At 56.8% G+C, this 16,743-nt stretch overlaps 2 protein-coding genes across 3 annotated transcripts; one reads left to right on the top strand and one right to left on the bottom strand.

Annotated features, from left to right (window-relative positions):
- Nucleotides 1–972: 972 nt before the first annotated feature.
- On the bottom strand, nt 973–6,285 carry PARD6A (par-6 family cell polarity regulator alpha). Of its 2 annotated transcripts, none has more exons than XM_050311426.1 (3): nt 6,161–6,285; nt 4,685–4,907; nt 973–2,024 (listed from the first exon to the last, which is right to left on the bottom strand). In XM_050311426.1, the coding sequence occupies exons 1-3, from the start codon at nt 6,221–6,223 to the stop codon at nt 1,240–1,242; spliced, it is 1,071 nt and encodes a 356-aa protein (XP_050167383.1). In that variant the 5' UTR covers nt 6,224–6,285; the 3' UTR covers nt 973–1,239. The 2 variants fall into 2 exon arrangements, with proteins under 2 accessions (XP_050167383.1, XP_050167381.1); XM_050311424.1 differs by having other exon boundaries at nt 973–2,027.
- Nucleotides 6,286–9,531: 3,246 nt separating this feature from the next.
- Nucleotides 9,532–16,584, top strand: HERPUD1 (homocysteine inducible ER protein with ubiquitin like domain 1). Its single transcript, XM_050311423.1, is given in 9 exon segments — nt 9,532–9,704; nt 11,002–11,079; nt 11,165–11,239; nt 12,347–12,468; nt 12,809–12,931; nt 13,537–13,552; nt 13,554–13,885; nt 15,061–15,169; nt 15,551–16,584. Coding segments are annotated over 9 exon segments (1,155 nt in total). The 5' UTR covers nt 9,532–9,572; the 3' UTR covers nt 15,719–16,584.
- The last annotated feature ends 159 nt before the right edge of the window (nt 16,585–16,743 follow it).

Raw genomic sequence — 16,743 nt, forward strand, 5'->3', positions numbered from 1 at the left:
GGAGGTGAGATGCCAACCAGAAAATCACCCCACATGATCCTGGTGCTGCCTCGGGGCAAACACCACAGCCAGGCTGAGCCGGCTGGATGGGAGCAACCAGGGGCCATGGGCACAGCCCCCGGGCACCTCCCTGCCCAAAACAAGCCTGGGCTAACCAGCCCTGCTGTCAGATCTGCTCTCAGGTCTGTCTGGGCCCTGGCTGCGTGCTGTGTGTCCTCAGCCCTCGCTGCTCTCCCTGCCTGCCCTCGGTGCTGATCCAACCTGGCTGCTCCTGTGCGGCTGCTGGCAAGATTCTGGCTACAGCAGCACAGGGAGCTGCATGTGGTTTGGGTTTTGGGAATCAGCAAAGGCAATGGGACACAACCCTCCTTTCCTGTAGAGGTGACCAGCTCTGCTGCCAGGCAGGGTGTGCACCCAGCATCACCCCAGGGGAGACAGTCCAGGGCACGTCCCATGGGGTTTACTCTGGGAGAGCCCCTGTGCCATGAAGGGTCTTGCTCCCCAAGCACTCGTGTCCTGCTTGGAAAAATGGGCTGGAAAGCACTGCCTTCAGATGCCCACTCCCTGCCAGACCTGTGCCTGGGCTGCTTCACTGGCAAACGTGGCTGGGGGTCCTGTCAGGTTGGGCCACAGTTGTTGAACAAAATTTGAATGGGATTTCCAAGCAAGGCTCATTGCATCAGGCCATCATGCCAGGTGGCTGCCCAAAGCAGCCTGGACATGTGCCATGGCACAGGGAGGTTTAGCGGGAGGGATGTGCTCCAGCATCCCTCCAAACCCCCCTTTCCCCATGATGGGCCTCACTGGGGCCACCCAGCACAGCAGAAAAGCCACAACGTGTGCCAAGGCCAAGGCTGCCACTCCCAGGCACTGCCACCAGGGCTGGGGTCCCTGCCTGCCGCCCCCTCCTCCCTGTGGTGACACGAACCAGGGACAAACGCGGTGCTTTCTAGAAAAGGTTTTACTGTCCATTGCAATATATTAATTGATGATGCATATTTCGAGAAAACAATTAAAAATCCCCGCTTGCTTGGAAGGGGAGGCAAGGGGGCTCGGAGGGGCAGTGCCCGGCGTGAGCAGGCGCCGCAGCAGGGCTCGCGGGGACGCGGGTGGTGGGAGAGGGCAGTGGGCAGCCCCACTCCACCCCTGCCCGCCCGCTGCGTCATCACCCTGGTGTCCACATCCAGCCGGGGTGAGCGGAAACCCGGACAGCTGCCGAGTGGCACAGGGACCCCACGGCTATAGGGTGAGGAGGGTGCCGTCCTCCCGCCCGCTGCCCCGGCCGGGGCTGCCGTCGTGGCTGCCCAGGGACTGCAGGGAGCCCCGCGAGCTGTGCGGGGACAGGCTGCGCTGGAGGGGTCCATCAGCGGGGCCCCCGTTGGGGCAGCCCCCAGGGGTGTAGTGGGAGGCGCTGTCGCTCTCGATGACCAGGTCGCCCTCCTCGTCGCTCTCGGCCGTGCTGTAGTTGCTCAGGTACTGCGAGGCCGGGCTGGGGGTCTGCTGGCTGGGGGTGCTGTCCGTGGACATGCCGGAGCTGCCCGAGGCCTTGCTGCTGCGGATGACGTTGTTGCGCTGGTTGGCCGGCTTGACGGTGATGATGAGGTTGTGGCTGTTGGCCACCATCATGTCCGTCACTTGGTCCAGGGACTTGCCGGCCACGTCGATGCCGTTCACCTCCAGGATCTCGTCGCTCACCGCCAGCAGCCCCGTGCTCTCGGCCAGGCCGCCCTTCACCAGGCGGGAGATGAAGATGCCGGGCACCTTCTCGACGCCCTGCGGGGCCACGCGCACGCTGACGCCGTCGCGGATGTAGAAGCCCAGCGGCTTGTCGGAGCCGTGCTTGTGCAGCCGCACGCGGCGGTGGGTCTCGGGCAGGATGTCCACGTCGATGATGGAGGAGATCTGGCGGAAGTCCTGGGGCATCCCGATGAGCAGGTGAGGCTTGGCCCGGTAGTGCACGGGGCGCAGCAGCCCCTTCTTCTTCCGCTGCAGGGAGTTGGAGGCGAAGACGCTGGCGTCGGACTCTGCTGTAGGGAGCGAGGGAGGACACAGGTCAGGCACTGCAGCCGCCTGGGGATGAGACCGTGTGCCCTTGGCCCCAGGGGCTGGGGGAGCTGGCAGCAGAAGGGCCCTGCTCACAGGTCTCACCGGCTTTTCCTCCCCAGAGCATCACCCTGGCTTTCCCCGCAGCCTGTCTCCGCTGGGGCCCATCTCCTGGGATTACCCAGCATACACAGGCCAGGATTAGTGGGATCCAGGCAGTGATTCAGCCTTAATCACACTTTAAGCCAAACTCTGCCGTTTAACACTAGAGCTGCCAGCCCTGATGGCCTGGGAGCTGCAGCCATGCCCCAGTTTGGGTTTGGGGACAGGGGACCCTCCCATAGGAGGGGTGCTGCAGTGGCAGCCAACTCCCTGAGAGTCAGTCCAGCCCTGGGAGCCACCACCAGAGTCCCCGGGCCCCACTAGAGCAGGGTCATCACTGGCATGGGCTGGGGATGGCTGCCACTATATGCTATAGAACCTCGCCATCCCCAAGGTCAGAGACTTCCCAGCTCCTGAAGATCCTTCCCAGGGCCGCAGCATCCCCAGGGCCACTGAACATCCCAGACTGTGATTTGTGCCAGTGTCTCTCATGCACCTTCACACAGGCTTTGACACTCCTCCTGGACCCTGCCCTGCCAAGCTGCAACACATCCTGCTTGGCTCCATCCACCAAGTGCTGAGGAGCATCCCCTGGTTCCTCTCCAGTTTCCCCCATCTGTTTCCATGTGGGAATCCAGATCTGGATGCTGCATGGTCAGCACATTCCCCACAGTGACCCCCACCAGCACCCAGCCCCTGCTCCAGCCTCAGGAGTGCTGGGGATGTCCCCAAGCCCAGGGGACATGGGATTTCTCCCTAGTCAAACCAGCCTGCCAGGGCTCCTGGCTTATAAATATCCTCCTGCACACACAGCCTGGCATATTTTTAGCTCGGGGAAGGGCGGCGGAGGCTTTCCCACAGCTATTTCAGCACACGAGCTCCTCTCCAAGGGGCACAGAGTGGCTGGGCCAGGCAGGTCCAGCACCCCATGGACGAGCCTGCTGGTGGCCCTGGCACTGTCCCAGGCCCACGAGCCTTGGCCCAGCCAAGGAAGAGCAGTGCCACCGTCCCAGCCAGGCTGCCCCCACTGGGATGGCTTCACCCGAGGGGGTGATGGCTCAGAGGGGAAACCAACCTTTGCTTTTTGCCCCCTTGCAGCAGGACTGGCTGCTGCAGGACCCACTGGTGGGTGCACACCTACCCACAGAGGTGTGCACAGCTCCCCGTGCCCGGCGCTGTGAGAGGCTCTGCAGCCACATTCCCCAGCGACCCAGACCGGTTCAACGACAGCCCAGCCTTGGGATGACCTGGATCCATTTTAAATCAGCTGTGACTCACCCAGGGCTTGCTCCTGGCCTCCCTGCACACCTCCCCGTGGTGCTGCTGGCCCCTTGGCCCCTCTCCCGCAGGCACAGCCGGGTGCTGGGGTTTGCTGGTGCTGCCTCCTCGCCCTCCTTATCACACTGCCCGCAGTGCCAGGGCTGTGGCTCCTGCTCTCCACCCTGTGCCGTCTGGCATGGTCAGTCACAGGCCCTCACAGGCTTTTTCCAGCAGCAAAGGTGGCTCTGGGAGCAGGAGCAGCCCTGGCACACCCACCCCTGCACTGGCTCTCCGTGCCACAGCCTGGATCCAAGCATTGCTCCAGGAACGGGAGGGTTTGGCACTGGCAGCGACAGCCCCTGAGCACAACACAGGCTCCAGCAGCCTGGATTGCTGCTGCTGGCCCCACACCACGTGGCCACAGAGAAAATGCACATCCAGGGTGTCCCACACCACCCTGATGCAAAAGCCCAGGAAAACTGGCACAGCAGGCAGGGCTGGTCATCGGCATCACCCCTCGCCCAGAGACTTTGTAGCACTAAGATGAGCTGGAAACACAGAATCGCTCTGATGCTGTGCCAGAGAGGGAAAACTGGGGCTCTGGGTCAGGTTCTGCCTCTGTGCACTGCTGACTGATGATGCTACTAAAGAGAAAACCTTGGTGCTACTAAACCAGGTAGAAGGGGACTGGGCTCGTTTTCCCTGCAAAGAGAAGCACCCAGAGTGTTTGTCACTGGGAGGCTCCCATCCTTGCCAGGATGCTGCTATCAGGGTGATTCCACGCACCTGCACAAGGAAGTGGCTCTCTGGGAAGATGCCACTAAGGTCAGGGCAAGCCCCTGGGCTGCCAGGGAGGCAGCAAGTCTCTTCCCGACACCGAAAATTCAGCGGCACCCTGAGAGCTCTGCCAAAACAATGGCTGTTGCCTCCTCAGGGCAGGGAACTGGCTGGGACTCCCAGCATGGCGCTCACAGGAATAACACGGGTGTTTTCAGGGAGCCCACGCAACCTTGGCTGAGAAACCATGACTTCAAAGGGGTGAACTGCAGGGATCTGCCTTTGCTCACCAGGTCGCACGGGGTGTGGTGGGTGCCCCTCGGCTGCCAGGGAGAGCCCACGTGGGTGCCACAGCCCCAGCAAGGCTCTGGGAGCCTCCCAGGGCCACCATCTCTGCACCCACCCACCAAAGCAGTGGCTGGAAGGAATGACACCACGGGATGTGGCTCACCTCTCCTGATGGGGAGAACGGATCCAGCGCCCCTCTCCACACCCCACTTACCCTTCTTCTGGATGATGACCCTGAGGAGGGGGTTGGCAGAGGACAGGGCTTTGTGGTAGTTGTCGTCGTTGTTGATGGGCAGGAGGTCTCCGTGGATGTCTGTGTAGCCCAGGAGCACATCCACCCGTGGGATCTGGTGCACCGTCTGCAGCAGCCGGTAGAAGTCCTGGAAGCTGCCCGTGCCGGAGCGCTTCATGGCGAAGCGGCGGAATTCAGCATCGAACTGTGGAGGAGGAGGAGGAGGAGGAAGAGGAGGGCGAGGGTGAGGCTGGGCAGGGCTGGCTCTGACCAGCAGGACTGATCGAGTCAGGGCACCACACAGAGCTGCCCTGGGGCAGGCAGAGCTGGGCACTGCCGGCTCCAGAGCCCAGCAGCGCCAGCTGGGCAGAGCCCGTCCCAAAAACAAAGTAAACGGAGTGAAGGCGTTTTCCTGCCCAAACAACTAAGGGATAGGGCGAGAGAGGTGCCCCCAAGGCAGAGGAAGGACCCTCCGGCCGCACCACCAGCCATGGCAGGCTCTGCGCTGCCGGGAGGCCCTTCCCTGCGACACGGGCACTGCCGGAGCACCTGGTGAGCAACAGCGTTAATTAGTGCCTCCTTCCGTCACGACGAGGGGGAAGCCAATTAAGAACAGGCTGAGGAACGCTGCGAGGATCGCGCTGCCCGCGGGGGTCACACCCCGGCTGTCGGGGCAGGCGGTGGCCCCCATGCCCTGGGAAGGAGGGCATCCTGCACCCCGACAGGGGTCCCGGGCAGGCACTGCTGGGCAAGGGCACAGCTGGATGAGGGTGCAGAAAAGGAGTGTGCACATCTGGGTAAGCACAGGGACGGTGGATGGGCACAGGTGGATGCACACCCGGGTGAGGGCACGCATGTGGGCACGGGTGTGCCGGGTGAGCGCACATCTGGATGAGCAGACACGTCTGGGAGAGGCCACATCTGGGCGAGCGCACAGCCATGCAGGTGTGCACATCTGGAAGCACAAGAGGGGCTGGCCCCTTGCTGGGGGCGCCCAGCTGTGCGATGGCATAGCCGGGGGGTGTGCACGCCTTGGGGAGCGCGCACATCTGGGCGAGAGCACATCTGGGCAAGGTGTGTCCCCGGGGTGACCGCGCACCCAGCGCACCCGCACCGGCGAGGCCGCCCCGCACACGGGAGCCGCCGGCGCGGCTCACCGGCGCCCTGCGCATCTGGCGGGCGCTCCGCCGCGGCGCTCCCACGGCCGCGCCGAGCGATCCCGCGGCCCCGCAGAGCCCACGGTGGCCGGGCCGGGCTCGGGGAGGTTCCGTGCAGCGCCGCCGCAGCGCAGCGCAGTGGAGCGGAGCGCCCGCACGGCCTGGCTCCCGCGCCGCTCCCCGGTGCGCGGTGCCCGCCCCACGTGTGCCGCCCGGCGCGGGGGCGACGGCGCCCGGTGGCGACCCGGCGGCACCGGCGGCGGCACCGGCATCACCGGCGCCGTGCCCGGCGGGCGCTTACCTTGCTCTTGACCTCGATGACGGGCTCGGCGGAGCGCGCGGGCGTGCGGTGGTGCTTGGCCATGGTGCGGGCCGGGCCGGGCCGCGGGGCCGCGCCGCCACCGCCGCTCCCGCGGCCACGGGGGATTTTCACCGGCCATGACGTCACCGGCGGGCCGGCCGGGCCCCGCCGCGCCATTGGCCCGGGCGGCGCGGGGGGCGTGGCCCGGGGGCTCCTGACAACGTCGCCGTGGTAACGGGGGCGGGAGCGGGCGGGCGGCAGGACCCCCATCCCTGTCCCTGTCCCCACCCCTGTCCCTGTCCCCAGCCTTGTCCCCGTCCCCAGCCCCGTCCCTGTCCCCAGCCCCGTCCCTATGTTCGTCCCGGACACCCCGGCCCCGCCCGGCCCGGGCACGGCTCCGCTCGCCGGCGGGACGGCGCCGGGCACCGTGCCGGTAATCCTGGGCGTCCCATCGCTGTCAGGAACCTCATTAACGGCACACTGAAGCCAACGGCGGCGGGCCCTGCCCCTCTCCGGGGACACCGGGCTCCGGCACGTGTCCAGCATCCCCGCTGCATCCCCACGAGTGTCACCGGTGCCCTGCCTCTCCCACCGACCCGGTGCTGCTGCTCCCTGTGCCACCGGACTGGTGGCCTTTGGCAGAGGCACCTCTGGGAGCAGGGGACAGTTTCCAGCTGTAGCCTTCATTTCCCACCCTCTGCCGTTTTTTCTGCCGTGCCTGGCAGGAGAGTTTTGTGCCGCCCTGGAGCAGCACAGGCCAGGGAAGGTTTATTGTTTTGGGGATGAGTTGCTTTACTGAGTGGTGGAACAACTGAGTGAGAGGACAAGAAACGCGAGAGTTCACTGGGTGTGCTGCAAAGCCTCGCAGTGCCCATCCCAGCACCAGGCTGCCAGGACGTGCAGCCAGAGCACATCTCCTCAGCGCTGCCGGGCTGTGTCCGCAGGTGATGCCCTCGGGATGTGGCTCCAGCGGAACTCTTCCTGCTCATGCACCGAAACACCCAGGGACGTTCAGGCAACCCCTGCCCTGCAGACCCTGCCAGAGCACAGTGAGAGCTGCTGGCACTGGGGTCACCAGCACTGATCCAGAGCTGAAGTCTTGTTCCTGGGCTCCGAGGAATCTTGGAGCCAAAGGGGCCATGACAGAAGCTCCATGAAATGCTTTTTAAAGCCAGACACCTAACGAGCACAGCACTTCCAACAGAACGAACTCACTGAACTGAGTCCAGAGAATCAGCCTGGCTTGTCTGGATCACGCTGCCCTCTGACCCCTGCCCTATCCCAGCCCACAGAGCAACCTTTGGATGGCACCAAATTGCATCAGATCCCAGCTTTTACACAGAGTAATTGTGCTGAGGTCAGAGAGATAATCCTGATTTACACCGGGGTCAATATTTACGCAGGCACTGGTGACAAAAGAAGCTTGCAGCCCTTCATCTCCAGTGTTGGTAAATCAGGGTTAATTGTTCAGCAGGGCCGTGGGGTGATGTGCTGGTCACACCTTCTGCTTTGTGGCGTGGCCCCAAATCTGCTGCTACAGAGAAAGTTAAGCTAAGCAGACAGTATTAGGGCAGGCATTTGTTTTGCTTCAGTACCAGGAGCCCTGAATCAGCTTTTGGAATTGGACCATGTGGTACCAAGTGTCCAGACGTGTCCACTGACTCCAAATCCACCAGTTCTTGGACGCTCTGGGTGAGAGCAGTGAGGGCCTGGCTTTCCAGGGGGCTTAGCAACACCAGGCTTGCAGAGCTTTAGCACTCAGGCAGGTGGTTCCTTCAGCCTGGTCAGCACTGGGTTCGGGTAAGTTTGTCCAGCACATTCCCATGAGTGGGCACTTTTCCCAGAAATGGCTCAGGCAGGGAGTGGGCAGTGGGCAGCTTCAGGTGAGCTCTGCCCCTCTTGCCTATGGCAGGGGGAAGAAACACAGGAGTCTGAGCTCGGTCCATTGGCCAGCAATGACACAGGGAGTCAGAGCAAAACACACACTCAGAGCCTGAGATCCTGGTTTTACTCTGATGTCTCCACATCCTTATCCTGTCCTTGCCATACCCCGGGAGCCCTCTGGGCACTCCGAGCAAAGGCTCCAAGCAAGTGAGCAGCAAAGTCACCCTGATGGCTCTGGGGGACATTGTCAAGGGTGGCCCTGGACACTGCGTTTGTCTTTCTTTTCCTCTTGCATTGCTGTTAGGAGCTGGGGGTCAGGGATCATGGTCTGTGTCCAAGAGCAGCACAGAGAGGGCAGAGCAGCCAGAACAGCCTCAGTGGGATGTTACACCCCCCTGCCTGTGGGATGTAACAGAGGAATGGGCTCCGATGGCGCTGTCCACCCTCACAAGGATGTACCCTGGCAGCCGTGGAGGGTTCGTCGGACCAGAGCCGGGCTCAGCTCCTCTGTGATTTCGCTCTCTCGGCGGCGGTGCCCCGTGGCTCAGCTCTTCCCCGGGACGATGATGCATCCCCGTGCCTTCTCTGGCTGCAAAACCCGGTGCTGGCTGCGGACTCATCCGCGCCTTGGGGCAACAGGTCCGGCTGCCAAGGAACACTGAGCAGCTCCCGAAACACGCAGAGTAAATAAATACCCGGTGCCGAGAGATAAAACTGCTGCTCGCATCCCCACGGTTTGGTTTTAAAGGATGCGAAAACCCCCTCCTGGTGCACCGCGATCATTACCACTGGTTTTACCGACGCTTGGTCGCATCTCAAAGGAAGATGGGCACCAGGAGGAGGACTCAGAAGCTCCCGGTCCACATTTTTAGGTACTTTTAATTTTTTTTTGTCAGTAAACATTTCATGAATTGTGAACAATAACACCTGCATCCTCCCTCTGGCCCCGCGCAGAAGCACGGTGCGTCCTGTCCCCGCAGAGCCAGCTGCAAACCTGCCGAGGCAGCTGCGCAGGTCTGATAAAACAACCACGGGGTGATAAAAAAGGGGATGTTGATGTTTCACCTGGACCAGGCAGCGGGTGCAGCACGTGCCAGGGACCCCACAGAGCCGTGCTGCCCCCGCGGGCGGAGGGGAGAGCGAAACCAGAGGGTCCTTAAAAACAGTGTCGCTGCTGGGGCTGACGCTGTGGATGGTGGGAGGACAGCGGGCACAGGGGGGACAGCGGCGACAGCAGCACCGGCTCGGCCATGGCCACCATCACCCCCGGCCCGGGCGGGGCCCAGCACGGTCCCCATGGTGACGCTGCAGCCCCGCCCCTCGCCCGGCACCGCCCAATCAGCGCCCCCACCTCCCCGCGGCGGAGCACGCGGGGCCCCGTCCCATTGGCCCACGTAGACGCCCCCGCCCCCTTGGCCCGCCGCGTCGAATCAGGCGCAGCCACCGCGGCCCTGCGGCGGGGCGGGCCCCTATAAAAGGCTCCCCGGAGGGGAAGCGGCCCCGCCGCCCGTCCCGTCCCGCGCCCGCCATGGAGGAGCCGCTGGCGCTGCTGGTGCGGAGCCCCTCGGGGCGGCACCGCGACCTGCGGCTCCGCGCCGCGCCCGCCTGGACCGTGCGCCGCCTCAAGACCGAGCTGCGCCAGCTCCTGCCCGACGCGCCGGTGAGTGCGACACCCCTCCCGTCACGCCCTTCCTTCCCCTTCCCGCAGCCCCGCCGGGAGGGGGGCACCGGCTCCTCGCGGGGCAGCGACGAGGGCTCCCCTGGGGCTCCCGTGGCTGTCACCTGTCCGCTCCCCCGCCCAGGGGTGCCCCGGTCCCGGCACCTGAACCCCCCCTACCCCAGGGTGCCCCGGTTGCATCAGCCTCGGGTTATTTTGGGACTCGGTTTGCGGCTCGCCCGCGGTTAATCATTAACCGCCCTCCCGGGACGGCGTGTCCTGCGGGTGTTTGGAGACGTCATCGCCGGCGGGAGGCACCGGGCTGTGCCGGAGAGCACCGCGCCCACCGGAGGCTCCTCCCGGGGGGGTTTTTGGAGGCTGTACCCGCCGAGCGGGAGGCGCAGCGCGGGGACGGGGCTTGTGCGGCTGTTCGGGGCTGAAATGCAGAAGTGTCGCTGCCCCCCGAGCCGCGGGACTCGGGAGCTGACGCCGGAGGGGCTGTGCTCTTCCTGGGATGGGAGGGGTTGGAAAAGACCTCCAGGATCGTCGAGTCCAACCTTTGGCCGAACACCACCGTGCCCGCCAACCCGTGTTGTGAAATGCCGCGTCTGCTCATGTTTTGAAGGTTTCCAAGGGCTGTGACTCCACCGCTTCCCTGGACAGCCCGTTCCAATGCTTAACCACTCCTTCAGTGAAGAAATTTTTCCTGATATCCAACCTGAGCCTGCTCTGGCGAGCCTAAGGGCATTTCCCCTTGTCCTGGTGCTTGTTGCCTGGGATAAAATCCAACCCCCCCTGCCGTGCTTTTGCCGTGCTCTCCTTAGCGAGGTGACTGCCCAGAAACAGGCTCTGTGAGCTTCCCCTGCCTGCTGTGCTGCAGGGGGGCGGCTCCAGGTGGAGAGCTCCTGGGACTCACTGGATGCTGGGCTGTAAGGGATTTACAGCTCTGGTGCTGATCAGATTAGAGGCAACTCCAAACCTCTGTTTCTAGGGAACACAAATGTTTTTGTGAGGATTGTAAAAGAGATGGCACGTAACCAAGTCCTTTGCCAAAGGGGCTTTGTGTCCTCCTGCTGATTTAGACCTCACTCAAGTAATTTAGACTTCACTCAACTAATGTAACACTTGGGGCATTTAGTTGTGCACATCTAAATTCAGCTGAAGTGAACAGTTCCCTCTGCACCTTAATGTGTGGGATGCTCCCAGCTCCATGCCTCTTGTCTGGCTCTAAGTTGTTTTAGTAGTGCCTGTGTGTGCTTGGCAGAGAAATCATCCTACTCTTTGTTTTCTTTCTTCAAAGCCTGAAGAGGACCAAAAGCTGATTTATTCTGGGAAGCTGCTGCTTGATCATCACTGTCTGAGAGAATTGCTGCCAAAGGTATAAAAAATATCTTTTGTGATGTGCTGAAATGTATCAAGAGAAGTGATTTTTTTTTTTAACATATTTTCCCTTACATTTTTAGCACGAGGAATTGCATGCTCTTCATTTGGTGTACAAATTCAAGACTCCTGCTAATGTGCAAGAAACCAAATCAGAGGTACTTAAGCTAAGCTAACAAGCTACTCTGAATCTTGGGGTTCTAACTAAGAATGAGAAATGTTGAATAGGCATTTTAAAGTTCCCTGGTACTGCAGGTTTTCCCTGTTAATGTAGCAGCAGTATAGCTCTGTGACACTTTATTCAGGAATGTGAGAATGCATTTGGATTAAGCTGAGTAAAAGAATTGACTCTGCAGTTCATCAGGAAAGATTCTCATGACGTCTGTTAAGAAATATGAGAACTATCATCTAGTTGTAACACGCTGCTCAGGGGAGAAATGCTTTCTGGTAAATTCATTTTTATTAAATAGAATATGACTTGTCATGTCCCAGGCTCTCTTGGACTGACCTTGTGGGCAGAATACACAGAAGTTGGGGAAGTGGTTCTGATCTGTATGGGGAAGGAAGAAAGCTGAGAGCTCGGACACTTTAACTACTCTCATTAATGACTCATCTTTGGCTTCCTCTCTACAGGCTGAACCTTAGAGCTTGAACTTAGTACTTACTGTTTGCAAGTGCAAATGGCCAAACCCAGTCCTTACTTTGAAGTGGGTGGGCAGATGTTTGTAGAGGTGGGTTCCTGTTGCCCATTATAGGCAGTTTGAGCTCTACCCTACCTGTGCCTGGTGACTGCTAGAGGTGAGCCAGCTTTGGCTGGATGTTATATAGATTTATCACCACAGAACAGCTCTTGAGCTCCCTGTACAGCAGGTGGTGCCTGCAAGTACAAACTTGCCATAATAAAAAGCCAAACTGCCCTGAGTGCAGTTTCCTCTGTTCCCTCTGATTGCACTTTTATAACCAGATGGGCACTGAGTGTGTGCACAAAAAACTATAAAAGTATATACAGAGTAGATCTGGTGAAAGGGAAGAGTAACATCAAGTCAGTTTTGTGTCCCAGTCACTTTTTTAAGGAGCTTTAAAATACTGTTGGAGGTGCTGGTGGCATGGTGCCCAAAAGCAGTGTCAGCACTGAGTCAAGCTGTGCAGGGCTAAGTGTGTGAGCTGGGTAGCAGTGTTAAAAAAGGAACATATTCTGTGTGATGTAACCTTTTTGCATAAGGTGTGTCCTGAGTGGACCTCACTGGCTGCATTGCTGTCTCCAGGTTAAAGCTGATCAGCCCAAGTCGTCATCAGAAGCCACTCAGGAACCATCTGTATCTTCCTCAAATGGTGGAAGATTGAATTGCTCTTCAGGTGGCCAATCTTCAGCAGAAGCCAGTAATGGGTAAGTATATTTTTATGTGCATAATTAATGTTTAAAATGTTGTGTTTGATACCAGCTCCTTATGCCACACATACTGTCTTACATCCATAGAACATGGGCCAAATATGAGGCTGTGTATGAAAGCTTTAGAGGACACAGAATAATTGGGGTTGGAAGGGACCTTTAAATCTTCTTCCTTTTATTCATGTGGGTAAAGATGTGTCTCTAATATTCTAGAAGGAGGAATTAATTTTCCACCTGGATGCACGAAATGGCAGAACCTGTTTAAATTGTTCTGCAATAAATTACTCTTGCTGTTTGTCCAGTGTTTGCTAATGAATGTGTTCAAATTTTGACCAAGGCTGGAAACAACTCGGCATCCCTTCCAGAGTGTGGCTCCTGGCTTGTCTGCTTACACAACCTACAGCATGCTGCAGATGTCGTGGTTCCAGCAGATCTATGCAAGGCAGTATTACATGCAATAGTAAGTGTTCTGTTCTACCAGTAGGAAGTAGAAACTGTGGTACAAGAAGTTGGGAGCTCCTGGCAGTTCTTCCTCTTTTGATGGTGTTTGGAGACTCCTTTTCATTGGAACTCGTGCTGAATGGTGTGGGAATGTACCTCTAGCTGCCATGTGGTCCCTGTTGCTGTTCAGGCCAGTGGATCTGAATCTTGCCCCCTGCAGATCTCTGACTCTGATCAGGAGGGCCAGGAGTCTCCAGAGAAAATGTAATCCTGCTGATGAGCCTTAGCTCTTTTTTTGACTGCTGAAAGTAGCACACAGCTGCCTTGACTGGAGATCGGTGACAGAGGTCAAGCTGAGACTGGCAGAAGGTTTTTAGACTGCCTGCAGATTGCTCGAAATTTTTTTGTGAAGTACTGATGTTATTCATATAGGGGAGTGTGCCTGGTCTGACTTGCTGAGATGGGTAGAACTAAAACTTTTTAACCCTCCTGTAGCCTTTAAACTTGATGCTTTCTCCTTGTATGTGATCTGACTCTGTCCTTAAGGACAGATTTTTCAGTGCCTATGTTAAGTGGGAAAAGATTTGACTAAGCCTCATTCTGTACTTTGCTCTCTGGTTCCAGCTTGGCCTCTAGTGCCTGCATCCGGTGACCCATCCCGTGCACAGCGTTCTCAGGAGATACCAGTGGCACCAGTGACACCTCCAGCTCCCCTCCCAGACCCATTTCCTGCACAGAACCAGCCTGGCAACCAGAATGCAGCTGCCCAGGTTAACGCAGTGGCCAACCAGAACCTGCGGATGAACGCCCAAGGGGGTCCCCTCCTGGAGGAAGAGGAGGAGGGTGGCAATCGAGACTGGCTGGACTGGCTCTACTCAGCAACACTGTTATATGTTTTTGTCAACATGGTCTATTTCTACTCCAGTATCAGCAGACTCCTCCTGGTTATGGGCGGCACCTTTCTGATGTATCTGTAAGTGTATGGGGTTAATATTTACTATCCAGAATGTATCTGCAAGTGTATGGGGTTAATATTTGCTATCCAGAAGTGTCTCACTGAAGTACTGAGCTCAGTGCTGCACTCAGCTTCCTCACCACTTGTACCTGGAAAGGGCCAACTGCTCCTCTGTACCAGTGTAACTCACCATTTACAAAAATACAAGTTTGCCTATGCCTGGATTAACTGAAGGATGTGGCTCATAGCAGGTGATCTCACTGGGGTTTTGTGCTGACGCTTCTGGGGTGGCTGGCTTCCTATTTTAGCAAAACTACTTGAAACCAGAGCATCTCCCAGTAGAAAGCCCCAGCAGCTTGGCAGTGTAGAACAGAGAGAGCTGTGGGTTCAGTGTGGAAAATGACAGCTGCTTGCTGGGAAAGAAGTCGTTGAAGTCTGGGCAGAGGGTCTCACACCTGCTGTTTCAGTCGTGCACCGATGTGGTTTTTCCTGTTGTGTGTTGCCTCTCCGGAGAGCAGATCAGACTGAACTGAATGCAGTGCCCTGAAATGCCCTTGAACTTCTCTCTGTGTGTGGGGAAACCCCACAGTAATGAGTGGGCTCTCAGCTGCTGTGCTTGGAATGTCTTGTCTGAGAAAGATAATCTGTCCTCTAAAATTCTCTGATCACCAGTAAAGCAAGTGGTGTAGGCCTCTGAATTCCTGTTGGTAGGTGCTCTTCCAACATCTATGCAGACTTGGGAGAGTGAAGGTTAATTGTTTCATTAAGTCTCTGCATTTTACTGTTGATAGTTCTGAGGTGTAGCTGTAGGAGTCTTCTAAGGGGGTCTGCATTTTTTGTAAGGTAGTGCTGGTTTTCTGTATTTTTGTCATGCCATTTTTTTTAGGGCGAGTACAAAGAAGTAAACATGGTAATCAAACAGGCTCTTTGTACCTCCAGCAGAATGCTGGGTGCAGATCTGGATGTAGTGCTGCTTGCTTGGAATGGGAGCAGATGCTCCCCTTCCCCTTCCAAACCCCCGTGGTTTGCTGCGAACTGGAGGCTTTGAAAGTACTAAAATGGGACAGGGCAGAGAGACCTTAACATGCTGAACTTGTTGCCAGCAGCTCTGAGCACTCAGATGTGGAGCTGTTGGTGTAACAGGAGGGAGTAATGTTGAAACAACGTTAATTAAAAGCTGTTGCCTTCCCCAGGCACCACGCTGGATGGTTCCCATTTAGAAGAAGACCACCAGTTCAACCCTTCCCAGGCAATGTTCCTCCTCAAGCTGCTCCAAACCAGGACCAGAACAATAACTTAGAGGTATTGTCTTGCTGTATTTTTAAACTGTGGGAATGAAACCCTGCCAAGTTTCACTTTTGGTTTATTATGTGTAGTAGCAATAACTTTTCTCTAGACTTCTGTAAGAAACTGTGTTCCATGGGGGAATAACTTGCAGCTGAGTCCTCCACTGGTGTGGGATGTTCCATTTGTTCTACAAAATATTTCAGACTGAATGTTATCTTTTAGTTGCTTCTGTCCTTTAGGAAGTTGTAATGGAGAGTGGTCTGTCACAGGCTGTAACTGAGGACAGGGTTCAGACTACACCTCTGCAGGATTTGAGTCAGAAATGCAGTACAGATAGCTGATTCTTGTAATGCATTTCTGAAATTCTCATTTACCAAATATCCTTTACTTTGGCAGGGAGGAAACGCAGGCAGAGCAGATGCATCCGAGGCACCTCCTGACGAGGGACAAGCTTTGCAAGAACTGCAGCAGGCAAATCCTTCCCTTATGAGCACAGCGTGGGTGTTTTTCAAGACTTTCTTTGCATCCCTCCTTCCAGAAGGGCCTGGAGTGACCCACAACTGATTTGTCACCCATCTGCTTGTCTGGAGCTGCAACAGGCACCTGAGACAATCCCACACCAACTCTCCAACCCAGACGTGGAAGGCACTTTCTCCGGCTTTCACTGGCCAAGCAAATAAAGCTGCAAAGAAGCCTTATGTCATTACAGCCTAGAGACTAAAATGCTTGTCCTCATTCCAAAGAACTCTGTTCCACAGCATTTATATTAGGTACCTATGTAGAGGCTTGGCATTGTGAACTTGTGCACTTAAATGCACAGGCTCAGGGCAGGTGTGCAAAAAGAAAAAAATGTTAGGGAAGCAAATTGCTTCTTCTGTGCAACGTGATTCCTGTTGGAATGTTTCAAATGCTGTTTTAATTACACTGAGTGTAGGATCTTCAAAAATTTGCTAGATATGCATTAGCAGATTTTTAGGAAAAATCTGTTGTTAAATCGCTTCAACCGTATTTTTAACTTTCTTTGTAAATATTTTCCTATGAAGGATGTGTTGTGCAATCTCCTTGTTGGACAAAGTGGAGGACTGTAAGGCAGTGACCTGGATAAACAATTACCTCTGTGGAGCTGCAGACTAAAATGTCACGTTGCCAAATTCAAGTAGTTTAAACTCAAGGTTAAATTCTCCTCCCTACTCCCCCCTCCACCCCCACTGCCAAATAATGGGAGAAGAGTGTGTTCAGGTCTACCTAACAAAAAATTATGCAAGATGTAAACTTCACTGCTTTTGGATGCAGAGTTAAAGCAGTCTAATGCCTGTGTTCAACTTTGCATTCTCACTCCACTGCGTCTCTCTTGTATTTCTTCACTGTGCTCCCTTTCCTTTCAGATGTGGTTAAAGGGCTGTGATTCCAATAAAATTTACAGGCATTTATATCCATGTTTGTATACACCCTACAGCAACTGGAAGACTACCTGTGCACGGCACAGGATGTGCTCTTGCCTTGTGTTTTGTCATGAGAAATTATTAGGTGGGATGTGAGGGGCAAAGATGCTTGCAGAGACTTAAACTCAGTTCCTTGCCTAACTGTGT

Source organism: Myiozetetes cayanensis, unplaced genomic scaffold, assembly GCF_022539395.1.
Source record: "Myiozetetes cayanensis isolate MyiCay16 unplaced genomic scaffold, myiCay2020 scf16, whole genome shotgun sequence".
In the NCBI taxonomy this organism is placed as follows: Eukaryota; Metazoa; Chordata; class Aves; order Passeriformes; family Tyrannidae; genus Myiozetetes; species Myiozetetes cayanensis.